General features: G+C 53.9%; 1 protein-coding gene across 2 annotated transcripts; it reads right to left on the bottom strand.

The window, feature by feature from the left end:
* Positions 1 to 2,723: 2,723 nt before the first annotated feature.
* On the bottom strand, positions 2,724 to 24,506 carry PRSS55 (serine protease 55). 2 transcript variants are annotated; one of them, XM_058288042.2, is made up of 5 exons: positions 24,384 to 24,506; positions 16,324 to 16,516; positions 14,819 to 15,069; positions 13,318 to 13,460; positions 2,724 to 3,075 (listed from the first exon to the last, which is right to left on the bottom strand). In XM_058288042.2, the coding sequence occupies exons 1-5, from the start codon at positions 24,436 to 24,438 to the stop codon at positions 2,749 to 2,751; spliced, it is 969 nt and encodes a 322-aa protein (XP_058144025.1). In that variant the 5' UTR covers positions 24,439 to 24,506; the 3' UTR covers positions 2,724 to 2,748. The 2 variants fall into 2 exon arrangements, with proteins under 2 accessions (XP_058144025.1, XP_058144026.1); XM_058288043.2 differs by lacking the exon at positions 24,384 to 24,506 and adding an exon at positions 18,819 to 19,127.
* Positions 24,507 to 26,244: the final 1,738 nt, after the last annotated feature.

Consider the following 26,244-nt stretch of genomic DNA (forward strand, 5'->3'; position numbering starts at 1 on the left):
CCACACTCTATTCCTCCAGCCTGTTGACCCTGGGAGGTGATGTCCACTCCACCGCTATATCGAGAGGGGGCTTAGATTCCACATGGATGATGGATGCAATTCTCCTGCTTGGAGTTGTAGGCACTCCTGGCTCCCTGGTGTGGTGGTTGACCATCTTCACCTCCCTGTTGGCTGACAGGGAGGAGTATTCTTTTATATGGAATAGTTTTTGCAGGATGTATCTGGTCTATTTAGTATTTCTTATGGAATCTATGAATTTATGGGCATGATAATCTGGAAAATATAATGTAAATCATGTACCAAATTACACATAGAGATGTTTATTACTGAAATAGCTCCTTCTTGCATAAGTGATGTCCCCACACCATCACCTAGAGAGCTTGTATGGTAAATACAGGCCCACTGCAGCCAGAAAAGAGGCAGGGGCTGCTGGAACCAGACATGCACCTTGGGAGAAGTGTGACCCACCAGCTGAGAGTGGTGAAGGGAGCTCCTCAGAATAAACCACGGCACTGGGTACAAAGCAGACAAAAAGGCCAGTGTCCACCAGAGCCTTGGGTTTGTGTCCCTTGGGAGGGAGACCATCTTTGAGGAGGTATTCGGGCTGCTCTCCCATTGTGCCACCACAAAATTACCACATCCTTCAATGCAGAAGGTAATTATCATCAGTCTTCACGAGGTCAGAGGTTTCCAAAATCGGTCAGTTTGGCCCTGAGTGTATGAGTAATTTTCACAGTGCTTCTAGGCCAAAAGAAATACCCAACGGCTCTGTTTATTAAGTGTTAGGTCCAAGCAGCTTAATAGTGGTGGTCACTCAGTGTCCAACCTGCTGCTGTTTCCCTCGGTGTCCGCGATGCCTCTGTGTGTCCACAGTGTCCCTGCGGGTTTGCTGTGGTCTCCGGGGCACCTCAGCGCCCTATTTACTAGCTGGGGCTCTAGGTACTAGAGCTCCATGGGATGTATGCGATAATCACGTGGCGCGACTAAGCACAGAGCAACGGACTGGTTCGTGCTTAGGCTCACAGGTGCCCTGCCACGCTAAAGCAGCGCACTGCTTGGTTAAATGTTCTCATGGCAATAATGCGCCTGTCTCATGAGCTCAGCAGCCCTTTCTCTGTACTGAAGACATCTCCACCAGAAGGATTTCACATGGTATTTTGTTACCCCTACATGTTAGAAATAAGGATATGCTCGTGAGTAGACTTACCTTGGGGACAATTCCTTATTCAGCCTTCTCTCTTTACTCTTATATAGAGTATGTTCCCTCAGGGTCCCATTTTTATCATGTTTCCATGCCTTTCCCCGGGAGTCCTCTCCTGTGGTACCACAGCTTTCTGGGAGGATGTGCTCTCTCTCCCCACAGCTCTCAGCTGGCTACCAGTTCTCTCCTCGTTGTCACTGAACCCAGCTGACGCTGCTCCTCTCTACCTGGCACCTGCTCGCCTGCGTTGGTTCTCTTCTCCAGCTTAGAGAGTCTCGCCTCTCCCTTCCACTCCCCTCCTCCAGCCTTCAGCTCCTCTGGGCGCCGCCCACCGTGGCGACGGCCCCCACACATCAGGCAGTGTTCCCAGGGGCTCCCACACCCTCTAGCGTTCCGTGAGACGAGCTGGCTGGGGGAGGTTTAGCCGTTCGCCAAGGAGCTCCTTGAGGACGCCTCCTGCCTGCTGTTCAGTCCCCACAGTGCCTGGCACTGTGAGTTCTCAGTAGAAGACTGAATAATTGAGCGCCACCATATGTGTTTCCTCTGAATCTGGATTTCCTGTTGGATTCTATGGGCCCCCACTAAAGAGGCAGTTGCAAATTAGGAGATGCAAAGCTACAAATGGAAGCTTGGCCTTTTCCCACAGCCTACAGCGTGGCTGCCACTTCCTCAGAAAGTGATTGTGGAAGAAAATGCTTTCAACCTCTCATTTTGCCACCCTCTATTCCTGATCCTTCAATGCTTTTAATGCACCAATTTCTGGAAGTCATTTCTTCAGAAGCCTCCAGGAGCCTGGGATTTGGCTGTCAATCCCCACCAGCCAGGCAATTCTGTGAGGGCAGGCAGCCAGAATCCCACAATCGAAGGGTGTTTCGATATCCATTCCTCCCCCCCCCCTTTTTTTTTTGCATTCAGAGCCCCTTGATTTCTATTTGGGAGACCACCCTTCATCTAATCTCGGGGCACGCAGCTCTGAGTTCTTGCCCTTTGCTGGATCCTGGGCTGACCATGGGACTCAGGACCAGCCTACGGAAGTATCACTGGCCCAGGAATCGCTGCCGCAATTGGCTTGACGGCTCAGGAGGCTGCTGCATGGACCCTCGGCCAGAGTTCTCAGGAACAAGGCTGTTCTGAGGCCTGGGGCTGCCAAGCTGGTGGGATGTGAAGACAGCACTGCACACACAGGGGCCTCATGCATTCCGCTCGGAAGCCCCTCTTGAGGGCGACGGCCTCCAGCAAGGAGCTGCCTCTGTCGGCACCTCTCCAGCCCCTGTACTCAGCCGGGCCGCAGCCCCCACCCCCGTGCTGGTTTCTGAAATGCGCAAAAGCAAACCCTCCCTTCTGGCTTAAGCCGGGTTGAGTTGGGTTCCTTCACTCGAAACGCAGCCTCCTGACCCAGAGACCCAGGGCCCCAGCCCCCCTCCTGGCCCTCCCCGACCTCCCCCCGCCGCCACCTTGGCTGCTCTCAGCCTCAGTCCCTAGACCTCAGCTGTCCACCTGCGGCGCGTTCTCGCATGTCTTCCCGGGTTAAAGAAGAAGCTTTATTGTCAGTAGAGAGCCCCCCAGAGCGGCCCGCAGAGCAGGAGCGCGCGCAGGGGCCGGGGTGCGGGGCCCGGCGCCCGCGACGCTGAGGCCAGCGGCCTGGCTGCCCCCTTGGGCGGCGCGCTGGCCTCCTTGGGCGCAGGCTCCTTGGTGCTGAAGGGCCGCCCTTCCAGGCGCGTCACGTTGGCGATCCAGAGGTGGTAGTTGGCCAGCTGGGTGTAGATGCCCGGCGTGTTCCTCTCCCCACAGCTCTTCCCCCAGCTGATGATGCCCACCTGGTACCACCGCGCCTCGGGCCCCGGGGTGCACACCAGCGGCCCCCCGCTGTCCCCCTGCGGACAGAGAGCACAGGTCAGCGGCCTGCTCCCTCCTCGGGCCAGCTCAGCGCCCTGGAGGCGGCCCCCGCTCCCCCTGCCGTCCCATCATAGAGAGGAGTCAGGCTGGTGCCAGGGGCACGGCGGGCAGGGGCGGAGGGGCAGGGAGGGTGGAGGCTCGGGGGGCGGGGGGAGAAAGAGGAGAGCCAGCTGGGCGCAGGGCAGGGGAGCGGGCGGCGGGCACGGCTGAGGGGTCCAAGGAGTTCTGTGGCTGGTCTCAAAGGAGAAGCGCCGGAAAGAATTGGGGAAGAAAAGAAAAGAAGGCAGGAAGTGCTGTAAAGCTCCAGCCCTGGGCCTGCAGGGCTCGATGCTCTCCTCTTCCATGACTGTGAGGCAGTGGCTGGCACAGGGGGGCACCAAGACGACCCCTAACGGGGGGCAAGGGGTTCACGCTCCTGGACGTGATGGGCACGGCCCAGCCTTAGCCCCTGCTGTTCTCTCCTCCACCCCCCTCCCCACCGCATAACTCTGGGGGAGGTATTTTGAGTCCTGCTTTGTGTTTAGAAAATCGAGGCTCAGAAGAGGTTAGATGGCTTCCGCTTACCAAATCTCTAATGAGGTAAAACGAACTGTCAGGCATTTGGATCTGGAACCTTGTGGAATAGTGGGAGGGGGGCTGCAGGTACACAAACTGGAGCAGGGCGCTCTACGGGACGGGAAAGGCGTGGTGGGGGGGGCGAAGCACAGGGAGGGGCTGCTGCTGTCGGGAAAGTCTGCTAGGAAGGACTGCCGTGCATTCAGCTTGAGGGCTGGACGGCATTTGAGAGGTACGGAGCATGTCGGGAGGTCCGTCGGACGGGCTCAGGGAGAGGGCCTGGTCAGCGGCGAAAAGGTGAGGGCACAGGCAGGCTGGAACGGAGGGTGGGTTGGAGCGAAGGCAAAGCCAGCGCGACCTGGTGACCAGTTAGGGATGGACGTTGGGCACGGAAGGAGAGTGTGGCAGCTTGAGATTACTTTATGAGTAATCTCTTTATGAGATTACTTTTATCGTGTTTGTGAATGAATCGGTTCCTCTGGATGTGATGCCCTTTGATTGCGTGACATTCAGCTGAGGAGCCTTTGATTAGGTTTCGTGTTAAGGCTGCGGTAGGGCTTTTTACTGGACCGCATCGGTGGGATGGGGCTCAGGCTGAGTCCCTGTCCCCTCACCGGGTCAGATATAAATGACACTGACTCAGGCACGGGAAGAGAGAGTTCTGCCCTTTTTGATCCTGCCGCGTGATGAGGCTCAAGGAGCTGAGGCCCTGGGCAGGATGAGCCTTTTGCCCAATAGCTGCAGCTGGACTTGGAGAAAACCAACATGACATTTCCAGCAGGCACTGCTGCCTCTAGCACGCGTCTGTTTTTGGTGGGTGCTTGAGTTATTTTCTTCTGCTGCAAAGTCTTGGGGCAGGAACCGAACCAGCAAGATTTTCACTCAAATAGCTCCTTCCATGATTGTTGTTTTTAGAATTCTCTTCATTTTATGAAGGAATGAATGTTATAAAAATCTTATATAAGAATTGCATTAGATATTAGTGATTTCCTTACATAAGAGGGAGAGAATTGTACTTGGGCAAGTAACTTTTCTCAGCCTCAGATTCCTCACCTTTAAAATGGAGATAACAACAATTACTTTCTAAGATTGTTGTCAGATGGAGTGAAAAAATCTAGAAAGCACTTGGTACAGGACCAGGCTCATAGTAAATGCTCCAGAAATGGTGTTTGATGTTATTATTTTATTCTTATGTGCTAAAAACATTGCTTGTATATTACAAAACAGAGTCCCATCACAGACTGCTGGGACCCAGAGGGACGTGTGTAAATACACGTCTTTTCATGCTTTAGATTTTTTTTCTTTTCCTCTTGGAAAGGATTGCTTCCAAGGAAGGTTTGGTCTCAGCAGGGACTCTGGCGCTGATGACCACCTGCCACAGGGCGTTTCCTCCCAGGGCTGAGGCTGGTGGCCAGCAACTCGTCTGTGAGAAACGTCCTGACCGTGAGGGCCTTGCCAGCTCCCCAGGGGGCGGTAACTGCACCCCACAGTTGCTGCTGTCCTTTTTGTAGGTACAAGAAGCAGATGACCGACGGCCAGGCCTGGCCCCAGCACTGAAATTCTGAACCCCTGTTTCCTAATGCGTTAAATGGGGAGTGTGAGACCTGCACAGCCCGGCTTACAGGGTGGTGGAGAGAGTGAAATTGTTTAATATGTGTGAAAGAGCCGCAGGATTATTACACTGTCTGATCCATTCAGACATCAAAGGAAATGATCAATCAAAATAACTGTGTAAATTACCTGGGTTTGTTTTCTCATCTGTAAACAGAGTTTTTTGTTTTTGGTGTCATAATATACTCATACACATATATTCTAACATTGGCTTAATATGGATATTATGTATCTTATAATTGCCAGTTTATAATCAATGAACTCTATACTATCTGTATTGGAAAATCTAAAAATGAAAAATAATGGTGGAAGGCTTATGGGAAAAAATGGCCCATTGCCTCTGCATATTAAGTTCCATCATTTGATTCATCAAATATACGATTCAGTATTAAAATTTTGGCAATGCTCTTTCCTTAACCATGCTTTTGTTTACTGATATTGGTAGGAGTCTGACCTCATTAATTATTACTTAGAATCAAGATTCATTTAATGGTTCCTTCACTGACTGAGTTCTTGGTGTTCTATGAAAAATACAAATCCACCTTACTCCTAACATGTTAGATGACAAAATTTGGCTGTAATTGCTCAGTTATATTCTAATATTTTAAAGACCTTTTCGTCAGTGTGATTTCTCTGATGATTAATAAGCTGAGAGCTCAAACGGAAGGCTTTTTCACACTGCACACATACAGTAGGGTCTTTCTCCTGCATAAATTCTCGAAAGCTGACTAAGCGTTGAGCTATGACTGAAGGTTTTCCCACATTCATTAAAACCACAGGGCTTTTCTCCAGTATGACATCTCAAGTATTGAGAAAGGTCTGCTCTGTGAATGAAGGATTTCCCACATCGATTATTATTTTAATATAATTCCTCTCCAGTATGAATTCTTTGATGTTTATCAAGTGACTGTTTCCCGTTAAAGACTTTTCCACATTGGCTACATGTACAGCACTTTTCTCCTGTGTGAATTCTCTGATGCATTATAGGCTAGAGCTTTGGCTAAATGATTTTACATTTGATTACATTCATAGATTTCATTCCCACATTTATTATATTCAAGGGGCTTCTTTATAATATGAATCAGCTGATCTTCATTAACCATTGAGTTTCCAGTTTAAGCCTTTTCCAAAATTGTTACATTCATATAGCTTCTTTCCTTTATGAATTCTATTATGAACTGTTGGCACAGTACTACAATTAAAGAATTTTCCATTTAGAACACGCAATTAGGGATTCTGTCCTTTAGGATTCCTTTCAGATTGTATAAACAGATGATCTAATAGAAGAGAGCTTTGTGGCTTTGTTACGCTCGTGGGCTCTCTTGACGAGCAAAGTCTCTGATTGATTCTGAATCACGTTCCAGACCTTCAACACAGGAGTCACGTTTATGGTGTGGGCTTCAATTACTGTTTCCCCCAGATTTATAAAATTCAGCCTTTCTCCTGAGACACTATGTTCTCTTGGGTGATGGGCACGTGTCACAGTTATCTGTGTCCTGGGGAGGTCTCCTAAGTTGTGCATTTGTGGGCCTCCCCTAATGGGGGGACCCCAATCATACCTCAGGAGTTTACAAATACCACGCTACAGAATGGTTCCGGCACCGAAAGTCTTGCTACAGAGTTTCCTCTTTTTTTTAAAAGCCCAGGCTCCCCGCCCACCACGACGGGGGTCCTGAGTCTCTCTGGCGTCACACCTCTGCTGAGGACCCTCTGAGAAGTGCCCAGTCTCCCGAGCGAAGCCCGCAGCCACATCCTCAAAGTTTCCTGGACCCTGTGACCAGCTCGTCACGGCCCCGCAGCCACTCTTCCCTCCTCACTGTCCCTCCCCCCAGGACACAGCTCCGTACTGGACAGAGTGAGCAAAACAGGAGGGGAAGACGAGGCCCCAGAGTGAGAGGTGGGTGAGTTGTACATTCTTTCCCGGCTCCAAAAGTCTGTTGTTCTAGAATTCTAGGTGGTAAAATTATATTTTGCTGAAACTGTTGTGGATGGCGTGTTCAAGATATTTAACACTCTGTAACTCACCCAGGTTGAACTCACGTCGGCTTGGCAGGCGGACGCTCACACCGCTGGGCAGTCCAGCTGCCTGCGGCCCTCAGCCCCTTAGCCCCCGCAGACTCACGCGCTGTCTTCTGGGGCCTCTCTCAGATAGTCCCTCCTCTGTGATCTGCTTTGCTGAGAGGGAGGTTCCGGATTCCACGGTTCACTTATTTAACAAACATTTGTCGAGCATTTTTCATATGCCACGTATTGTGCTAGGCGCTGGAAATTCGCACAAGGGTAAGACTTGTCTGCTCGAGCTAGAGAGACAAAGAAAACCGACGGCTGCACTTCGTTGTGGTAACTTGCCCTAGAAGGTTGCCGGATCCTTCAAAACACTGTGGCATCACCAGTTGGGGGATGTTTGATTTTACATTTTGCTTGGCTCTGCCAGTGAAAAATTATTTCTTGGAAATTAAATGTTTTATTTTGAGATAATTGTAGATTCAGATTTAAAAATTATTATTATTATTAAAAGCAGGCCTAAGATGCCAAGCTGAGGGATTCGGGAAATGAGGAGGAAACGCAGGAATCCACTTGGACGCGCGCCCCTCCCCACCCGGCCGCTGAGACCCGAGCGCACAGCCCTGTCGGCCCCTGTGTCCTTGGAAAGCACACCTCCCCTCAACGCAGGTGTCAGCAGTCAGAGGTGGGGGTGCAGGGCTGAGGCGGTTTGTTTTGTTTTTGCTTTTTCAAAGACAAACAATAGGGAAGCGGCTATGGCTCGATCAGTTGGGCTCCCGCCTACCATATGGGAAGCCCTGGGTTGGTGTCCCGGGGCCTCCTTGTGAAGGCAGGCTTGTCCACACGCTGTGGGGAGCCGCCAGCCCGGAAGCACCATGGAGAGCTGACTCAGCAGGGTGATGCAACAAGAAAAATTTTAAAATCCACAGAAGAGCACACAGCGAATGGACACAGAGAACAGACAACAAGCAAGCCACGAGGGGAGGGATGATCAATAAAAATAAACAGAGACACAGAAGAGCACACAGCGAATGGACACAGCACACAGCACGCAAAAAGCTGCAAGGGTGGGGATGGGGGGATAGAAAAACAACACCACTAAAGACAAAGCAGCAGTTTCTGTCTTTCTTCCCAATCAGCTGCAAAGGGCAGTGACCCTGACGCCAAGCAAGCCTTTTTGTTTTTAAAGAACTCTTTAGTGTGTCCTTTACCCAGTTCCCCCAATAACAACTTCTTGCAAAATTATAGTCTACTATCACTGCCAGGAGAGTAACATTAAAATCAAGATGCAGAACATTTCCGCCACCACCTCTCGTGTTACACTTTCCCGGCCACCGCCCTCCCTCCCCCACCTCCTCCTGCACCCTGGCGCCCACTCCTCTCTGTTGCTATCACTTTGTCCTTTCAAGGGTGCTCCACATCAGAAAAATGGGTACGTAGCCTTTGGAACTGGATGATTCCACTCAGTCTGTCTCTGGAAGTTGTTGTGTATCGGCAGTGTGTTCCTTTTGATTTCTGTCTTTCAAGGTATGGATGTACCTTGAAATTACCTCTTGGAGAAGAGTGGGGCTGCCTCCAGGCTGGGGTGCTCTGAATAGAGCCACGTAAGCATTCGTGCTTACCACGTGTGTGGCGGGAAGGCTTCGTTTATCTGAGTTAAATGCCCAGAAGCGTAACTGCTTTCTTATGGAAGTTGCAGATCTAGTTCTTTAAGAAACTGCCAGACTGTTTTCCTGAATAGCTGTACCGTTTAAAATGCCCTCCAGCCACGTAGAGGGACTCGGGTTCTCTCTGCCTCTTTCCCAGCCTTGATGAGATCACTATTTTCATCTCCCTTTCGCACTGATAGGCGTGCGGCCATAGCTCACTGTGATCTTACCTTGCACATCCCTCACGGGAAACGAAGCCGCGCCTCTTTTCAGGGGGTGACTTGCCATTTGTTTATCTTCTTCAGTGAGTTGCCTGTTCATGTCTGTCGCCTGTTTTCTAATAGGTTTGTTCTTTTCTGTGGAATTTTGGGAGTTCCTTCTCTAGGCTAGATGCAATTCCTGGGTTGTATATGTGGTTCTCAAATATTCCTTCCCCCTCTGGAGCTTATCTTTCCATCCTCTTGACTGGGTCTTTCACGGAACACGTTTTCAGTTGGAACGGCTTCTGATTTGTCGCTTTTTCCTCGGCTCCGGGTGGAGGCCGGCGTTCCCGGGCGGGCAGCCTCTCCGGCCGGGCCCCGGAGCGGGACCCGCGATCGCGCGTGGGCTCCTCCACTGCTTCCCAGACTCGCCGACGCCTCACTGTAAGCCTCAGGCTTTCTTATCTGCATAAAATCCCACCGTCCTGGGCTTACGTGCCTGGCACGAGGGCAAGAGGGCGAGCGGCAAACGGCGAGTCGGTGCCTTCCGTGTGCCAAGCCTTGTTCTGAGCATGCAAACGATAACAACGCACTATTCCTTACGGGACCCTACAGGGCTGATCGGTTATTATCCCCATTTCACAGACGGGCAAATGGGCAAAAAATAAAATGTTCTTTTTTCAATCTCAGCGCTTTTCCTTTAGCTAAAAGACAAAAGAAAACAAATGAATTATGCAGAGGTGGGAATTTAGAGTGAAGAAGACACTGAAGAGAAAAGGAAACCAGCCTGGTGGCAGAGGCCAGAGCGAGTGGATGAGCACGCGGGGGCGGGGGCCAGGCGCGGGCTCCCCATCACGTTCACCCACGGCGGAGGCGCAACCCGCGCGTGTGGAGGAGCGCTGGTGTGGGGGGCCGTGCGGGGCCGTGGGGGGCCGTGGAGGGTCGTGGAGGCGCGTTTGAGTTTTCCAACCCATCAACGAGATATGTTTCTCTTTTTATTGAGATCTTCATTTCATCAATATTATGTAATATTCACAAACACGTCCTCTACATGTTTCGTTAGATTTACATCTTTTTTTAAAATTATTATACCTCAAATTTATTATCTTTATTTTTTTCTCTATTTTTAAAAGAATGTTACATTCTAGATTTACATCTATTTCACTTTTTTGAGTGATTGTAACTGGTATTTTACTTTAGTATTTGTGATCCACATATTTATTGCTAGTTTATAGAAATAGAATTGATTTTTCTTTATCTGGTATCCTGCAGCTTTGTTGAAATCACTTATTAGTTCTAAGAGGTTTTAAAAAGAGAGTCCTAGGGATTCTCTATGTAGACACTTACGTAATTTGCAAATAGTGACAATTTTAGTTCTTCCTCTCCAAGCTGTATGACCTTGATTCCCTTTTTGTGCTTAACTGCACTTGCAGCACGGAGCTTCCTGCACTGTGTTGAATGAGAATTGTAGGAGTGGAAATCCTTGTCTTGGTCCCGATTTTAGGGGGAAACGTTCAGTCTTTCACCACTAAGTCTAATGCTAACTGTAGGGTTCTTGTAGATGCTCTTTATCAAGTTGAGAAGGTTCCCATTTATTCCTATTTTTCTGAGAATTTTAATCATGAATGGCTACTGAATTCTGTCAAGTGATTGTTTTGCCGCAGTGGCTTTGAGCCTGTGGCTTTCCTCCTTGAGTCCGAGCATGGCGGCTTACGTCGGTTGAGTATGAAGCAGGCTTGCGCCCCTGGAGTAAGCCCGTAGGTCACAGTGTGGAATTGCTACCTACTGCTGACTTCTAGTAGTTAATGTTTCGTAGAGGAGCGTTGCCTTTACATTCACGAGGTAGTTTGGTCTGCAGTTTCCTCTCTTTTTTTGTACCATTGTCTGGTTTGGTGTCTGGGTAAAACTAGCTTCATAACTGATTTTCGAGGCATTCCCACCTCTTCTGCTTTCTGGAAGAGATTGCATGGAGCTCGTGTTCCTCCGTTAACTGTTGGGGAGAATTCTCTAGTGAAACCACTTGAACCTGGAGATTTCTTTTTTGGCTGATTTCACATTATGAACTCCATTTCCTTCATGAGCATAGGTACCTATTCGGTTTACGTTTCTTGTTTGTCCATAACTTGAATCCGTGTACACTAATGCAACTCTCTATTCCAGGTATGCCATTTTCTGGACATTCTGTGTATTATGTTACAACACGCGGGCCCCTGAGGTTTTCAGTTCTAACAAGTCTCCTCTGAAACTGGGGAAGGGGGAGGGGCATCAACTCCTAATACCTGGGGGGTCCCACTCAGGCCTCTGCTGACCCGCGGGGGGGTGGGCAGGCCGCGCTGGAACCGGGTGGGGGTGGACCTCGGCCCCTCAGGGCCTCCGCTGACGCCGTGGGCGGGGGTGGCTGTGCACGCCTGCGTCGTGTGAAGAGCCTGGCTTGACCCTTGGCCCCCTCTGACCCCACGAGACCGGCGAGGGAGGGCGTCTCGTCGCCTCCCAGGAAGGCGAAGTCTCGGCCCTCCCCGGGGGGCCTTTGCTGATGGTGGAAAGGGGGCCATGATTTTTCCCTGATATTTTTCTGGAATAGAATGTTTGTTGTAAAGCAAAGAAACAAGCAAGAAGCTTTCCTTCCTTGCTAAGCTGTGCCTTCTTGACCCTTCAGCAAGCGAGCAGCCTTGGCTGTCTGGTTCTGTCGGTGCCCGCTGGGCTGTGGCTTCTCCCTCGCGGTCCAGGGTATAGGAGGCCAACAGAAAACCCAAGGAACGCAGCACTTTGTTCCCCAAGTCCCAGAGTCTCCAGCCAGTCCGCTTTCTCTCCACCTTTCACAGTCTCCTTATGTTTGTTTTATACACACTGCTCAGGGTTTTTGGCTGTACTTAGACAGACAGATGGGGAGAAGGGCATGTGCTGATTTTTTTTTTTTTAGGTATTGGAGGCTGGGGGTTGAACCCAGGAACTCATATGTGGGGGGCCGCCGCTCAATCTCTGGGCCACAAGGGCTCCCCTAAGTTGTTTTTTTTCTTCTTCATTTGTTTGCTGTTTGTTTGTTTTTCAGGAGGCACCGGGAACCAAACCCGGGACCTCCCGTGTGGGAAGCAGGCGCTCAACCCCTCGAGCCACAGCTGCTCCCCACTCTGACTTTTTAAAATGTCCAGCGTGTGAAGAAAACGCTAGGTTCATGGGATCTTGATTCCGTGCCTCACATCACTTGCCTCGCAGGGGTCCCTTCCAGGACCTGCCGCCGTGTTGCCGCGGCCTCCTCCTTCCCTCGGGTCGCCTCCGCTCTCCTCCCCCTGGCTGCCCTCGCCCCCTGTCCCAGCACTCTTCTTCCCAAGGCCCTGCCTCCCAGCCCCCCGGGATAGCCCCCAATCTCCCAACATTCAGCAATAAGAGCAGATTGTTTGTGTGGACAAATACCCTTTCACGTCACTGCACGGAAGGGTTAACCTCTCAGGGCAGCATTCGCATTTGCGATTTTCTGCCAATGACCAGATCAGCTGCCTGGACGAACTAACTTCAACCCGACCGAGTGGCTTCATCGGGCAGCCCTCCCGAGAGAGAGAGAGCGCCTTTGAGCTCCACAGGCAGAGCCCGTCATTTGGCCTGAGAGCAGGGGAAGGTGATTTGAGTTTTTAGCTCTTCTTCTAGTCATCATTCAAGTTTTTTTTTTCTTTTAAAACTCTTATGTTCATTTCATTAAACAGAAGCTAAAATACCAGATTGTTGCTGAGGTGAAGCCACATGCATCGTATTGTTGTTTTCTCACCCAACTGCCTGGACTTTGGGATCCCTCAGGAGAGAAGCCACGTCTCCTCCATGGCCGGGTGCCCAGGGGTTGGTGGCAGTAGATGTTCAGCAAGGTTGGCTAAGTGAATGAATTAAAGTGACCCCCTTTACAGGTCTCACATGCTCCGTAGATTTTTGTTTTTTGAGAATCCCCAGGAGTGGGAAAAGCCTTGGAGCTCTATGTACCAGAAACAGTTCTGCAGGGCGGCTGCACGTTGACTCGCGGGCGCCGAGAGCTGCTCGCCTAAGGGCCCCACCAGGCTCTGGAACCTCTGTCCACCTTCCCATGGCCCAAGGCCCTGACTCTCACGTGTTTTCGAGACTCTCAATTATCTATTCCCAGCAGAGATGGGATATCCTTGCATTTGGAGTCCCTGAAGCAGGAGAGGCTCTAGGTGAGGGACGGAAACACCCCCGTTACCTGGCAGGCATCGTAGTTCTCATCCTTGTAGCCAGCACACAGCATGTTTTTGGTAAGTCTTGGAAACTTCCTTGAGCATGCCTCCCAATCCATGATGGCCATTGGCACTTTCAGCAAGTCAGGGTTCCCGGAGGTCTTGTCACCTGGTCCAGAGAAAGCACATGAGAAAAGCCACCGTGCGGGGGTCCTGGGGCTGCTAATGCCCCTGACTGTGCCCCACGTCACCCCAGGGCACCGTCCCTCTGCCCTCCCTGTCCAGCCTCCAGGCTCCCCCGCCTCCTCACAGTCCCTTACTCTCCACTTCCTTCAGGGAATCCCTGGCACATTTTACCCTTTTCTTCCTCTATCCCCCACCCCAGGACTTTCCAACAATTCCCCACCTATTTGAATTATTCCTCTCATTCAAAACCTTATTTCTATTTCCACGTCCACTTCCAGATTCGTGCTGACCAGCCACGTTGCCTTGACTTCTTGGAACTGGCTGTTGACCCTCTCTTAGCCATCACCCTGCTTCTTCTCACTTACATTTGCCCTTGCTATTTTTATTATGTGCATATGGCGTTGCCCTCACACTGGGACACTGAAAATGGGTTTGCACCTGCTCAGAGGAAAAAAAACATTCAGGTGCTCCAGCGAGGGAGAGAAGGCCCAAAGGCTTTCAAGGGAATTTCCCAAGGTCCTCTCTGGACTGCCCGACTCGGTCATTTACGTGGGCTTCTCATCGTCCCAGCGACTCTGACCACGCGGGGATTTCACAATTCCTCCCCTTACTGAATGTTTTCACTCTCATGAGCCCCTCATCGTTCTAGTTCTTCACATCTAGATTTTTGGTAGTGCCAGAATCACATTCTACCCGTTTCCCTCTGGTGCTGAGCTCCGAGGCTGTGGACTATCCGCCGTCTTCGAGGGCCAGCTTCTTGAGAAGCATCCCTTTTGGACCCAGACTCTTGCTCAGGCCTGAGACACGGCCGTCTGCTCCGTTCCCTGCCCTACTTAGTGGACGTTTTGTCTGCTCTTCTTGGGGATGGTCCAACTGGGGCGTCATCATTCCTTTCTGGTAACACCAAGTACCAAGTAAGAGATTCATTTCTAAGAATTTCTGGGCAACACTCCAAGAAAGTCTGAAGTCTGGGTCGGGGCTAGCAAGTGAAATACCTGTAGGAACCAGGGATTGAGGGGGATGTGATAGAACTGGAGACCCACTGCCAAAAGGTATTTAAATTCAATTAAAGAAACACAGCATCTCTGCACTTGCTGAAGAAACCACGCCCGGGAAAGGGATTGAACCTGGCACTTCAGTTTGCAGCCTCTGGGAGATGCTTCCTCGGTCCTTGGAAGCGGCCGAGATTAGGCGTCTCGATGCCTCTGCCCGGCAGGGATGTGCTCCAAGGAGAATTCCTTCCCCGCTCCCTCCTCTCCACCCCCTGCCCTTCTCCTGATTGCAGGGCCCATCCTTAGACACCCGCGTTGTGGCGGCTCCCCCGGCAGCCCCGCCGCGTACCGGCCTTGGTCCATCCCCACCCAGCCACCCAGCACTCGTGCCAGGTGTCGGGGCTGGACTGCTTGGGCAGGCAGATGGGTCCTTGCATGTCGCCGAAGGTGATGGGCGAGGTCATCAGGAGCAAGGCGATGTCGTTGTCCATGGTGGTCTTCTCAAAACCCCGGTGGAGGACGATGCTGGAGGCCGTCTTCACGTCCATGCGACCGCCGTTGAGGTCGTTGGTCCCAAGCACGATGTTCAGCTCTCTTGGCCTGGAGGCACGGAAGCAGAGGGGGAGGGGTGGGAGGGAGTGGGAAGTCACAGAGTGGACAGTGTTTGCAGTACGGAAAAAGACTGAATCCCAGATGGCTCTAGGGATCACTGGCCTGGTTCCACGCGGCTGTGACCCAGAAAATGTAAGGATTTGAGAGAGGTAGAGGAGGACGTAATAGCCAGAGCCGGAGATGACCACTACCCCAGTGCTCCTCACAGCCCAGAAGGAGCAGGAAGCACTCCTATCAACATAAGGAGTCATGGCCCCGTCACGGCCAGCCACCCTCCCATCGGGAAGGCGCCATTACACCTGTTTTATACTAATTGGCCTACCAACAATTCCGTGACGGAATGTAATCTAGACCTGCCACCAATTCACCAGAAAGGATCTTCAACAGTAAAGCAATAATCAGGCTCCACCTCCGGGCAGAATGGCCACCACTTTCCAACAGGCAATCCATAAACATCCCATGGGAGGAAATGATACAACAATCCTTGGATATGCCATTTTGAAACTTTCCCCTCAGGTTTTCAGTGAAGCCCCTGCAATTTTTCTGTGTATCCTCAAACTTCCTCGAGGTAGTATGGTAGTGGGAAGCACAAGCTCTGGAGTCAGGATTGAAAGCCTGCCTGTCTACTAGCTGTGTGCCTGGGGTGAGTCACTTGACTTCTTGGCCTTCAGGTTCCTTACCTATAAAATGAGATTTTAAATTCTCCCTGCCTCAGAGAGTGTTGGAAGAGTAAGTGAATGAATACAGGTAAGGCTTCTTGGCAGAGGCCTGTCACACGGTTAGTAATCAGCAAATGCTAGCTTGTCCAACCATTTCCTGGAGTAGAGAGAAAACTCTAAAGGGACCAGGAAACAGGATTTCAGATTACCCCAGAAACCAGATTTCTGGAATTCAGAGGAGACTTTTCTCCCAGAAGAATGTGAAAGTCCTACAAGAGCCTGATGGGCCAAGCCCTGTGAGTCCACCATGCCCGGGTTTTCCTGGAGAGAACAGCTCTTGGCCGCCCCTGAAGTTACCAGCCCAAGATGCCCCGAGGAGGGCCCCGCAGTGCACCCGTCTCGGCCCCACGGCCTCCCCGTCCGCAGGCTGGAGGGGACGTGGGGCAATCGTGGCGTTTTCATGTCCAAATCAGGGGTGAACAGCCCTCCTACTCCCCTCAACCGTTAGGTCTGGCTGCGTCTGAGCGTCACGCGGGAGTGGACACCAGCAGAAGGAAACAGGGACGCGCTCTCGGGCACTCACGTGACTTTGTATAACTCGAAGCAGTGAGCAGCCGTGAGAATCCACCACTCGCTGAGGATCGCGCCACCACAGAAATGTTCGTTGCTTGCCTGAATGCTCACCTGCCAGGGGAACTCACCTGCCTTGGCCTCCATCCCCCCTATGATCCTAGCGTGCTTAGAGATTCCCTCGAACATGGGTCTCTCACCACAGCCTGTCAGAAAAAGAAAGAGAGAGCGTTGGCTCTGGGTCCTGCCGAGGGCTGGCGGACGACTGCCTCTGGACGTCCGGGAAGGTGGAGGGAAGAGATTCAACACGTAGTCAACAGCTAGGAAGGGCCAGGCTCTGGGCTGGGAGGGGAGGTGCTCTAGTTGGCGAGCCTCTGAGATGCAGATCCCGTGGGTGTTTATTCATGCCCAAGCTGACAGTTTGGAGGCTGAGAAAAATGTCCACACCAAGGCAGCATCAGGCGAGGCTCTCTTCCTGGGACCAGCAGCCCAAGCTCCTGGGCTCCCCTGGCCGGGGCAAGGCACAGGGCAGCGCCTGCTGGTCTCTCCCTTCCCCTCCAGTTTTCACTGGTTTCAGCTTCTTGTTTCTGTGGTTTTCTCTCTCTCTGTCTGAATTTCATTCTCTTATAAAGGACTCCAGTGAGAGGACTAAGGCCCGCCCTGAGTGAGGCATGTCACGTCTTAAGATCCTCCTCACCAAAAGGTGCTTCTTACAACGTGTCCACACCCACAGGAACAGAGGAACTTTAAGAACACACTGGGGGGAAGCGGACTTGGCCCAGTGGTTAGGGCGTCCGCCTACCACATGGGAGGTCTGCGGTTCAAACCCCGGGCTTCCTTGACCCATGTGCAGCTGGCCCACACGCAGTGCTGATGCATGCAAGGAGCGCCGTGCCACGCAGGGGTGTCCCCTGCGTAGGGAAGCCCCACGCGCAAGCAGTGCACCCCGTAAGGAGAGCCGCCCAGCGCAAAAGAAAGTGCAGCCTGCCCAGGAATGGTGCTGCACACATGGAGAGCGGACACAAGATGACGCAACGAAAAGAAACGGAGATTCCCATGCCGCCGACAACAAAAGCGGACAAAGAAGACAACGCAGCAAATAGATACAGAGAACAGACAACGGGGTGGGGGGGAGGGGAGAGAAATAAATAAATAAACAAATCTTTAAAAAAAAAAAAAGAACATACTGGGAAACAGTTGTGGCTCAAGCAGCTGGACTCCTGCCTACCATACAGGAGGTCCAGGATTTGATGTCCAAGGCCTCCTGGTGAAGGCGAGCTGGCCCACGTGGCAAGCTGGCCCATGCAGGAGTGCTGGCCCATGCGGGAATGCCCCTCCGTGTAGGAGTGCTGCCCTGCACAGGAATGCTGGCCAACGTGGAGAACTGACGTAGCAAGGTGATGCAACAAGAAACACAAAAGAGAGACAATGAGAGACATAGCAGAACAGGGAGCTGAGGTGGCGCAAGAGAATGATCGCCTCTCTCCCACTGGAAGGTCCCAGGATCAGTTCCCGGAGATGCCTAATGAGAATACAAGCAGACACAGAAGAACACACCATGAACGGACACAGAGCAGACATCGGGGTGGGGAGGGGACTTCTAAAAAAGAACATACTTTTCTGAGGTCCATACAGCTTCAAACCATCACACTCCACCTTCTGGACCCCCTAAAAGTCATGTTCTTTCCATATACAAAATACATTCATTCCATCACAATATCCCAAAAGCCTTTAGTCATTTCAGTAACAATATTAAGTACAAAGTCTCATCAAAACTGGTTATAGGTGTGGGCTGTCCTGAGGCACAATTCCCCTCTTTCTGTGGATCTGTGACACTTAGAGAACAAAGATCTGTTTCCAACATACAACGGAGAGACTGTCATAGGATAATAGTGAGAAATTAGAAGGAAACCAGGCCAGGGGGCCCAACCAAAGATGAAACCCTGCAGGGTGCACCCCGTTAGGTTTCTAGGTCTGGGTGTCATGGATAGAACGACTCTGGCTTGGTGGAGCAGGCCCCCCAGGCTTGCACCGTGGCCATGCTCCCTCTAAACACTGGAATGAAGGTTCCAGCGTCTTCCAGCATGGAGGCGCCAGCAAGGCTCCCAGTCCCACCCTCTTCAAGCTCCAGGGGACAGCAGCCTCAGGCCCTGCCCACGTCAAGCACCAGGGGGCAGTGGCCTCAGACCCTGCCCAGGTCAAGCATTGGGGTGGCAGCGGCCTCAGGCCCCGCCCACGTCAAGCTCCAGGGGGCAGCGGCCTCAGGCCCCGCCCAGGTCAAGCACTGGGGTCAAGCACTGGGGAGGCGCTGGACTCGAGGCTCCATCCTCATCAAGTGTGGGGTGGCCGCCAGCTTCCTGCCATCCCCCAGGCACCTGAGACACCTGGGGTGGTGGCCCTCTCCCGGACAATGGCCAGGAGGCCTGCCCTCCCCAAGCCCCGGCCACACTCCCCGTTTCCCGTCCGCTTCCGTGGCTCTGCCTTCGACGCCGTTCTCCTTCGACCCACCTCCTTTAGTCCGGGCTGGTCACAGTTGCCTTCACACAGATCTTACGGAAAACCTTGTCGGCTTCGTATGAGGCGCACAGGGGCCAGGCCAGAGGAGAATAGGACGTTCCACGGATCCTTCTGGATAACTGCGTTTCCACTCCTGGCTGCCCGGAAAAGGCTGCCTGGTTCCACCGTCAGCTGAACCCTCACATGGAGCACGATTCTCTGGGCACTCGCTTTCTGGAGGCTCAGGAAATTCTAAACCATCAGTTTCTGGTTCCTTCGTGCCCAGGAGTTCAGCTCTCAGCTTCACTTTCCTCTCACAGCTGGTATCGTCTGTAAGGAGAAACCAAGCCGTGCTTTCCACAGTTTGTTTGGAAATCTCATCTAAATTCCCAAGCCCCTGTCACTTTCATACTCTGCCTTCCATCCGACCTCAGGGCTCGAGGCTGCCAGATCCTCCCCCACGTGAGAACAAGGGTCCCCTTCCGTCCAGCTGCAGTGACACATCATCGAGTCTGCCTAAGGCTCATCGGAGGCGCGTTTAGCTTCTCCCGACGGTCTCCGCAGCGCTCTCTGCGCTTATTCTCTCCCGCCCTCACAGTTCTCCCCTTTATGGAGCCGCTCCCCCACTTCGGTCTTTGCCACAGCAGCGCCTCGCTCCGCGGCTGCTAAGCCTGCTCTAGTTTGCCGGGCGGCCGAGACGCGCAGGCCGTGAGTGGGCTGGCTTCTCACGGCGCAAGTCTCTTCCCTCACGAGCGTCCATTTCGGAGGCTGAGAAGGACACCCGCACCCAGGCCTCGCGGGCCACGCGCTCTTCCCCGAGCCCGGCTGCCGGCACTCCTGGGCGCCTCCACACGTGGCAGGGCACGTGGCAGGGCACGTGGCAGGGCACGTGGCAGGGGCCGCTGTCCTCCCTTCTCCTCCAGATTTTGCTGACTTCAGCTTCGTGCCTCTCTCTCTTTGTCTGAATTTCATTCTCTTATAAGGGACTCCAGGAAGAGGAGTGAGACTCACCCTGAGCGCGGGCCACACCTTACCTTACTAAGCTCTCCTTCCCATGGGCTTGCACCCCGGAAGGAGTAACGTCAAGGGTGTACTTTCCTGGGGCTGTACAGCTTGAAACCATCACAAGGGCGCTTAGACAGCCCTGATTATACTCGTCCTAAGATGACAATCCTGAGGCTGCTCCAGTGTGGCATTCTGGTAGCACAAGCAGGCTGACAATTCTTTAATTTTGTTGTGTCAGGCTCAGGGCAGGGGTGAGAAATGTAGGCTCTGAACCCTCCTGGCACTGGACTCTCAGGCAGCTCCCTCCATGGAGCTGATTCCTGCTCTCATCCGAGAGAAAGAGGAGGAAACCCTTGTCCAAAGCCAAACTGGAGCGGCGGGCCGAATAATGGAGCCCACAGATGTCGCTTCTTAACCAACGGGACGGGGTGTGCTGCCTTACACAGCACAGGGGGCTGTTCAGGTGGCTTAATGCTGCTACTCAGCTGACCTTAAAATGGGCGATCTTGGGCTTGCTGGGGAGGCCCAAGGTGATTCCACGGGCCCTACAGGTGCAAGAGGGCGACGGAAGGAGAGAGACGTCCGTGAAGACGGAGGCAGAGTCCTGAGCTGAGGCACGCGAGTGGCCTCCGGAAGCTGGAAAGGAAATGCGCTCTTCCCTAGAGCCTCCAGAAAGGCATCCACCCCGGGGAGACCACTGGGACGTCCAGCCTACGGAACCGGAGGATATTAAGTTGGTATCGTTTACGTCACTGTGGTCATTTGTTACAGAAACAGTAGGAAAGGAATACATCCAGGAGACCAGACGGTGGACAGAGAAGCCGGCCCCTCCTGGACGTTCCGAAATGGGCTGGAGCAGGCGGGGCAGAGGAGCTCTGTTTATGGGGCAGTGATGAAGAAAGCCTGAGCTGCCTGTGCCGAGGAGAGAGTTCACCCGCGGGCGAAGTCCACGTCCAGCTCGTCTCCCCCAGCAGAGTGCAGACGCCTCAGTAATGCAGCCGGCTGTCTGCGTCCTGAGTTCCAGAGCAAGGAACAAGCTTTACTGGAGAGAACCACGACTCCACGTTGTCCCGTTCCCAGGGCTAGTGTCCAGCTTTCAGCTCAACAGTGCTTCCAAGATTTTGTAGGGACCCTGGAATGACCCAGGGGTGGCCATTTTTGGTTTAAAAAAATTGAAATATGAACTTAACAATATCTATCAGGAGCCTTAAGCTTAGCAATATGCATCAAGAGGCTCTCTTCAGGATATTTGGATTTGTATTTTCTTTTATTTACCAAACAGGTATAGTGCTCACTGGGTGTCAGGCACGGCTGTAAGCCCTTCATGTAACCTTACCAACTCTACAAGGTCAGTGCTGCTGTCATCCCCGTTTTACACTTGGAACAACTGAGGCACAGAGAAGTTAAATAATTTGCCCAAGATCACACAAGTAGTAAATGACCAAATCAAGCCTTGAACTCAACAAGTCTGGGTTCAGGGTTCCTGTTCTTAACCACTGCCCAACGCTGCGCTCTTCTCAGCACGTGGTCTCCTCCCACAGGGTCGCGTGGGCGCCCCTCCTTCGTCAGGCTCCTCAGCAGGTGCTCTCCTCTCAGATGGTCGTGTGGCCTCTCCTACTTGGTCAGGCTCCTCAGCAGATGGTGTCCTCTCAGATGGTTGCATGGCCTCTCCTACTTGGTCAGGCTCCTCTGTGCATTATCTCCTCGGATGGTCGTGGGGCCTCCCCCACTTTGTCAGGCTCCTCAGCAGGTGCTCTCCTCTCAGACGGTTGCATGGCCTCTCCTACTTGGTCAGGCTTCTCTGTGCATTATCTCCTCAGATGGATGTGTGGCCTCTCCTTACTTTGTCAGGTTCCTCAGCACGTGGTCTCTCACATGGCCGCGTGGCCTCCCCTACTTTGTCAGTCTCCTTAGCACATCGTTTCCTCTCAGATGGTTGTGTGGCGACCCTATCCTCTATCAGGAGTTGTTCCTTGGCTTGTGTCTAAAACATGCCTTTTCTATGCACACTGTGTCCCTTTGCTTTGTCACTATGTTAAACCGTACGTTATTGAACTGTTTTTGCCTGGCTCTGACACCAGAGTGTAAGCTCCGTGAGGCAGGAAGCGTGCCTTCTGGCTGGCACAAGTGCCGGGAGCCACACCTGCTTGGAGGGGACACCCAGCAGTGAGGCGTGATCCTCCAACTCAGCAAGTCCAATTGTGGAAACCTGTCCTCGGGAAAATCTTGAATCCAGCAAATATTTATGTTGAAAGGTGTTCACTGCAGTGATATTTATAATGGTAACAAGTTAAAAACAACCTGAATGTTAAGATTAATTAAGGTAAGTCCATATCATGAACAGATCATGAAAAATTACATGTACGGAGAACTTTTAATGATGTGGGCGAGTGCTTATGATATAGTGTTGAGTGAAAGAGTCAGGATAAAAACGAAAACTTTGTGACTTCAGTCCTGTTAAAATTTTGGACTAATGGATTTGGGAGGAGATATGTCAAAATGCCACGAGTGATTCGTGCTCGTTGCACCCTAAATGATTAAATGTAGCACCAAAAATGACTATCGCGGGTGCTTGCTCTCTCGCTCTCTCTGAGCTGCAGAATATGCTGTTTGCTAAGAGCGAATCAAGTCTGAGACCTGATGTGCTGCTTATTTGCTAAGTGATTTGGGGAAAGTTACTTATCCTCTTATCCTTAGTTTCTTCCTTTCTGAAATGGGCATAAAATAGCACCTACCCCATAGACTGCCGTAAGGATTAAATGAGTGTTTGGCACAAAGTACACCTCGTGCCGTGTTAGCTGTCAGCAGTTCTAACGTTCATTTGGAGCAACGTCCCCAGGGGACTGGCTGCTGGGCCCCTACCCCATTCTCTTAATCCAATAATTACTGGGAACACCAGTGGGGGTCCTGCAGGGCCCCAGGTCAAAGCCCGCGCGTAGCCTGGACACCGACGGGGCAGCGTCTGACCAGGGCGCAGCGACCTGAGCGGCGCTCCTTCAGGCTCCCCGCGTGGGGCGCCCTCGCAGAGGTGGCCCCTGGCGTGCTGACGGCCCCCCCGTGCCACCACCCCCAGCACACCTGGTGCTGCAAGGCCCAGGCATGGTGGAGACCACAGAGGAGCAGGTGCGTCCCACGGGGGGGCCACGTGGGGGGCGCGGGCGCGGGCTCTGGGCCCCTTCCTGGCTGCGAGGCGCTGGGGAGGTGCTGGGCCCTGAGGTGGGGCCCAGAGCGTTGCGAGCGGGGAAGCCCCTGGCCCGTGACCCCGCTAGATGACCTGCTCCCTCCCGGCACCCACGCCCCTGGAGAGGAACGAGCCCCAGGGGGCCGGGGGGACACCGGGGGGCCCCTCCTTCCCTCGGCCTGCGGACTCCCAGGCCAGCTTTGGGAGCCTTGCCGTGGCCCCAGGCTCCACGTGGCCAGGCAGGTCCTCGGCAGTGCTGGCCACGGGCTTCGGGCGCTCCACGGTCACCCAGGGGTGAAGCCTCGTGTTCCAACCCGAGCTCAGGGCCAGTCGTCAGCCGCCGGCTGGGCTGGGGGAGGGAAGGCGTAAGGGGCTGCCAGGTCCTGTCGTCCCGCCAGCGGCCTCTCGGGGCTGGTCACCCGGTTACCTGCTCGTGGGCCAGTCGCCTGGTTAACAGCTCGCTGGCTGGTTACCTGGTTACCAGCTCGCTGGGTTAGTCACCAAGTTACCAGCTCACTGGGCTAGTCGCCTGGTTAACAGCTCGCTGGCTGGTTACCTGGTTACCTGCTCGTGGGCTAGTCGCCTGGTTACCAGCTCACTGGCTGGTCACCAGGTTACCTGCTCGTGGGCTAGTTGCCTGGTTACCTGCTCGCTGGGCTAGTCGCCTGGTTACCAGCTCACTGGCTGGTTACCTGGTTACCAGCTCGCTGGGCTAGTCACCAAGTTACCAGCTCACTGGGCTAGTTGCCTGGTTAACAGCTCACTGGGCTAGTCACCTGTTACCAGCTCACTGGGCTAGTCGCCTGGTTACCAGCTCACTGGCTGGTCACCTGGTTACCTGCTTGCTGGGCTAGTCGCCTGTTAACAGCTCACTGGACTAGTCGCCTGGTTAACAGCTCGCTGGACTAGTCATGTGGTTACCAGCTCACCGGCTGGTCACCTGGTTACCTGCTCACTGGGCTAGTCACCTGTTAACAGCTCGCTGGGCTAGTCGCCTGGTTACCTGCTCACTGGGCTTGTTGCCTAGTTACCAGCTTGCTGGGCTAGTCGCCTGGTTAATAGCTCGCTAGGCTAGTCTCCTGGTTACCTGCTCACTGGGCTAGTCGCCTAGTTAACAGCTTGCTGGGCTAGTCATCTGCTTACCTCCTCGCTGGGCTAGTCTCCTGGTTATGAGCTCGTTGGGCTAGTCGCCTGGTTACCTACTCGCTGGGTTAGTCGCCTGGTTACCAGCTCCCTGGGCTGGTCGCCTGGTTACCAGCTCGCTAAGGACCCTCCTTCGCTGCCCCCATTGGAAGAGCACAGGGGAGGGGGGCGGGTGGGCGGTGGTCCCCCTGGCCCCCGGGAGGGCCCCCAGCCCAGTGAGCCACGCAGCCCGAGAGGCTTCCACCTACCGAGGAGCGTGCCCTTGAGCTGGGACGTGAGCAGAATGACGGAGAAGAGGAGCATGGTGCTGGCTCCGGGCCAGAGGCTGGGCGCTGGGGGGAGTGGGCCGCAGGGTGGGAGCTGGGGGGGGGCCCATCCTCCTCGGAACCGCAGTGAGGTCACAATGGGCCGGCGGGGCTCCCTGCTCGCCTGCCTTCCTTGTGGCTCCTGAGACGGCGGCGCAGGGGCCACATCCTGGAGGCCTCCTTACCAAGCCCCCTTCCCCGCCTGGCCGCTGCCGGCCCCTCGCGAGCCTTCTCCGGGCGTCCAGTGTCGGCACCTTCGAGCAGCCTCCGCTGCTCCTTCAAAAGGCGCAGGTGCCCCCTCTTCCGTGGAGCCTTCCTAGCTATCCCCCAAGCCCTGATCTTGCTCCCGGTCCACTTCCCGGGAAGCACTTCTCAGTGCATAACATACTGGAGACTGTTTTTTATTGTCTCAACTGCCGGCCCTAGACTTCTTCCACGGAGGTGGTAGCCTGGTGTTCCGTCTACCCTGGTCAGCTCCTGCTGCTTGGGGGTGACATCACGGCAGCTCGAGGGGGGCTGGAGCAGGGCGGCACGAGGAGGGGTTGGGGACAGGAATCTGCATTTCTGGAGAGGGGACGGGCAGAGAGGAGAGGGGCAGCCGCTCCAGTAGAGAGGCCGGGGCCCCGGCACCAGGAGAGGAGGCTCAGCAGGTGCCTGGGCCCTTGGGGGGTGAAGGCATTTCACAAGAATGAGACCCCCCGACCGCTCTGACGTCCTCCTGGACCCCTAAAGCTCGGGGAGGGCTTGTTACTGTTCTGGGAGAGCAGTTGGGTCAAAACAGCCAGGGGCTGAGTTTGGTGCTTGGGATCCAGACAGTGTGTGGACAGAGTGGGCTCCGGAGGACGCGGTACCCCCAGTTCAGGGACACGGGGCTGGAGGGAAGTCGGATATACAAGCTCATGCCTGAGCCTCCAGCCCTCGAGGTGGACAGGAGCTCTCCCACACACGGCTGTCCCTCCCCTCCTTCTCCCTGCAACCACCCCCGTCCCTGTTGCCCCCTCCCTCACGGAGCCATGCGGTGCTTGGAGCTGTGGGTCCGGGGCCCAGTGCATCTGTGCCCCTCCTCTCCCCCTTGACGTCGCTGTGTGATTTGGGGCACAGCTCTCCATACCTTTCTATCGTCATCCCTAAACCGGGGGTGATAGCAGCAGCCTCTTCCTAGGGCTTGATAAGAACCAAACGGGTTGACACACGTGGAGCATGGAGACCTGTGACTGGCAGGCGACGTGGCCATGAGTGCCCGTGCTCCCACCTGACCGGTGCCGGCGGGCGCCCTGGGCTGGGGACCTCCCAGCAGGGACCGGCGCTCACCGCCGCGCGGACACCGGGCCCCGGGGAACGGAGGCGCCAGCTCGCCGAGCCCCCCACTCGGGACTTTGGCCCGGGGCCCCCGCCTGGATGCCCAGCTTGGACTCCCCTCACCCGTCCTCAGCAGGTGGTGATTCCCGCTGTGATTCCACGTGGTCCCCAAGTCACGACAGGCCCTTGCCCGTTTCCGAGGATGTACTCGTCCCACCTGGGGAGGAGGTGACTGGCTCGTGGCTTCACCGTGGGCCTGGGACTCAGTCGTGGGACCTGTACCTTTTTTCAACCTCCCAGGGCACCAACGTGGGTGGACTTTCAAGCGTCGTCAGTGCTGCCTCACTGGCCACGGGCCCAAGGCTGGAAGTAAGTTATGAGCTGATTTCAGCTCCCAGTGACCTCAGGTGAATTCCCGGGCAGCCGTGCCTCACCTGCCCAGCCCTGCCCCCTCGCATTCTCACCTGCCAAACAGGAGTCGCGGTCCTCACCTGGGCTCACCTGG

Source organism: Dasypus novemcinctus, chromosome 25 (assembly GCF_030445035.2).
Source record: "Dasypus novemcinctus isolate mDasNov1 chromosome 25, mDasNov1.1.hap2, whole genome shotgun sequence".
Taxonomy (NCBI): domain Eukaryota; kingdom Metazoa; phylum Chordata; class Mammalia; order Cingulata; family Dasypodidae; genus Dasypus; species Dasypus novemcinctus.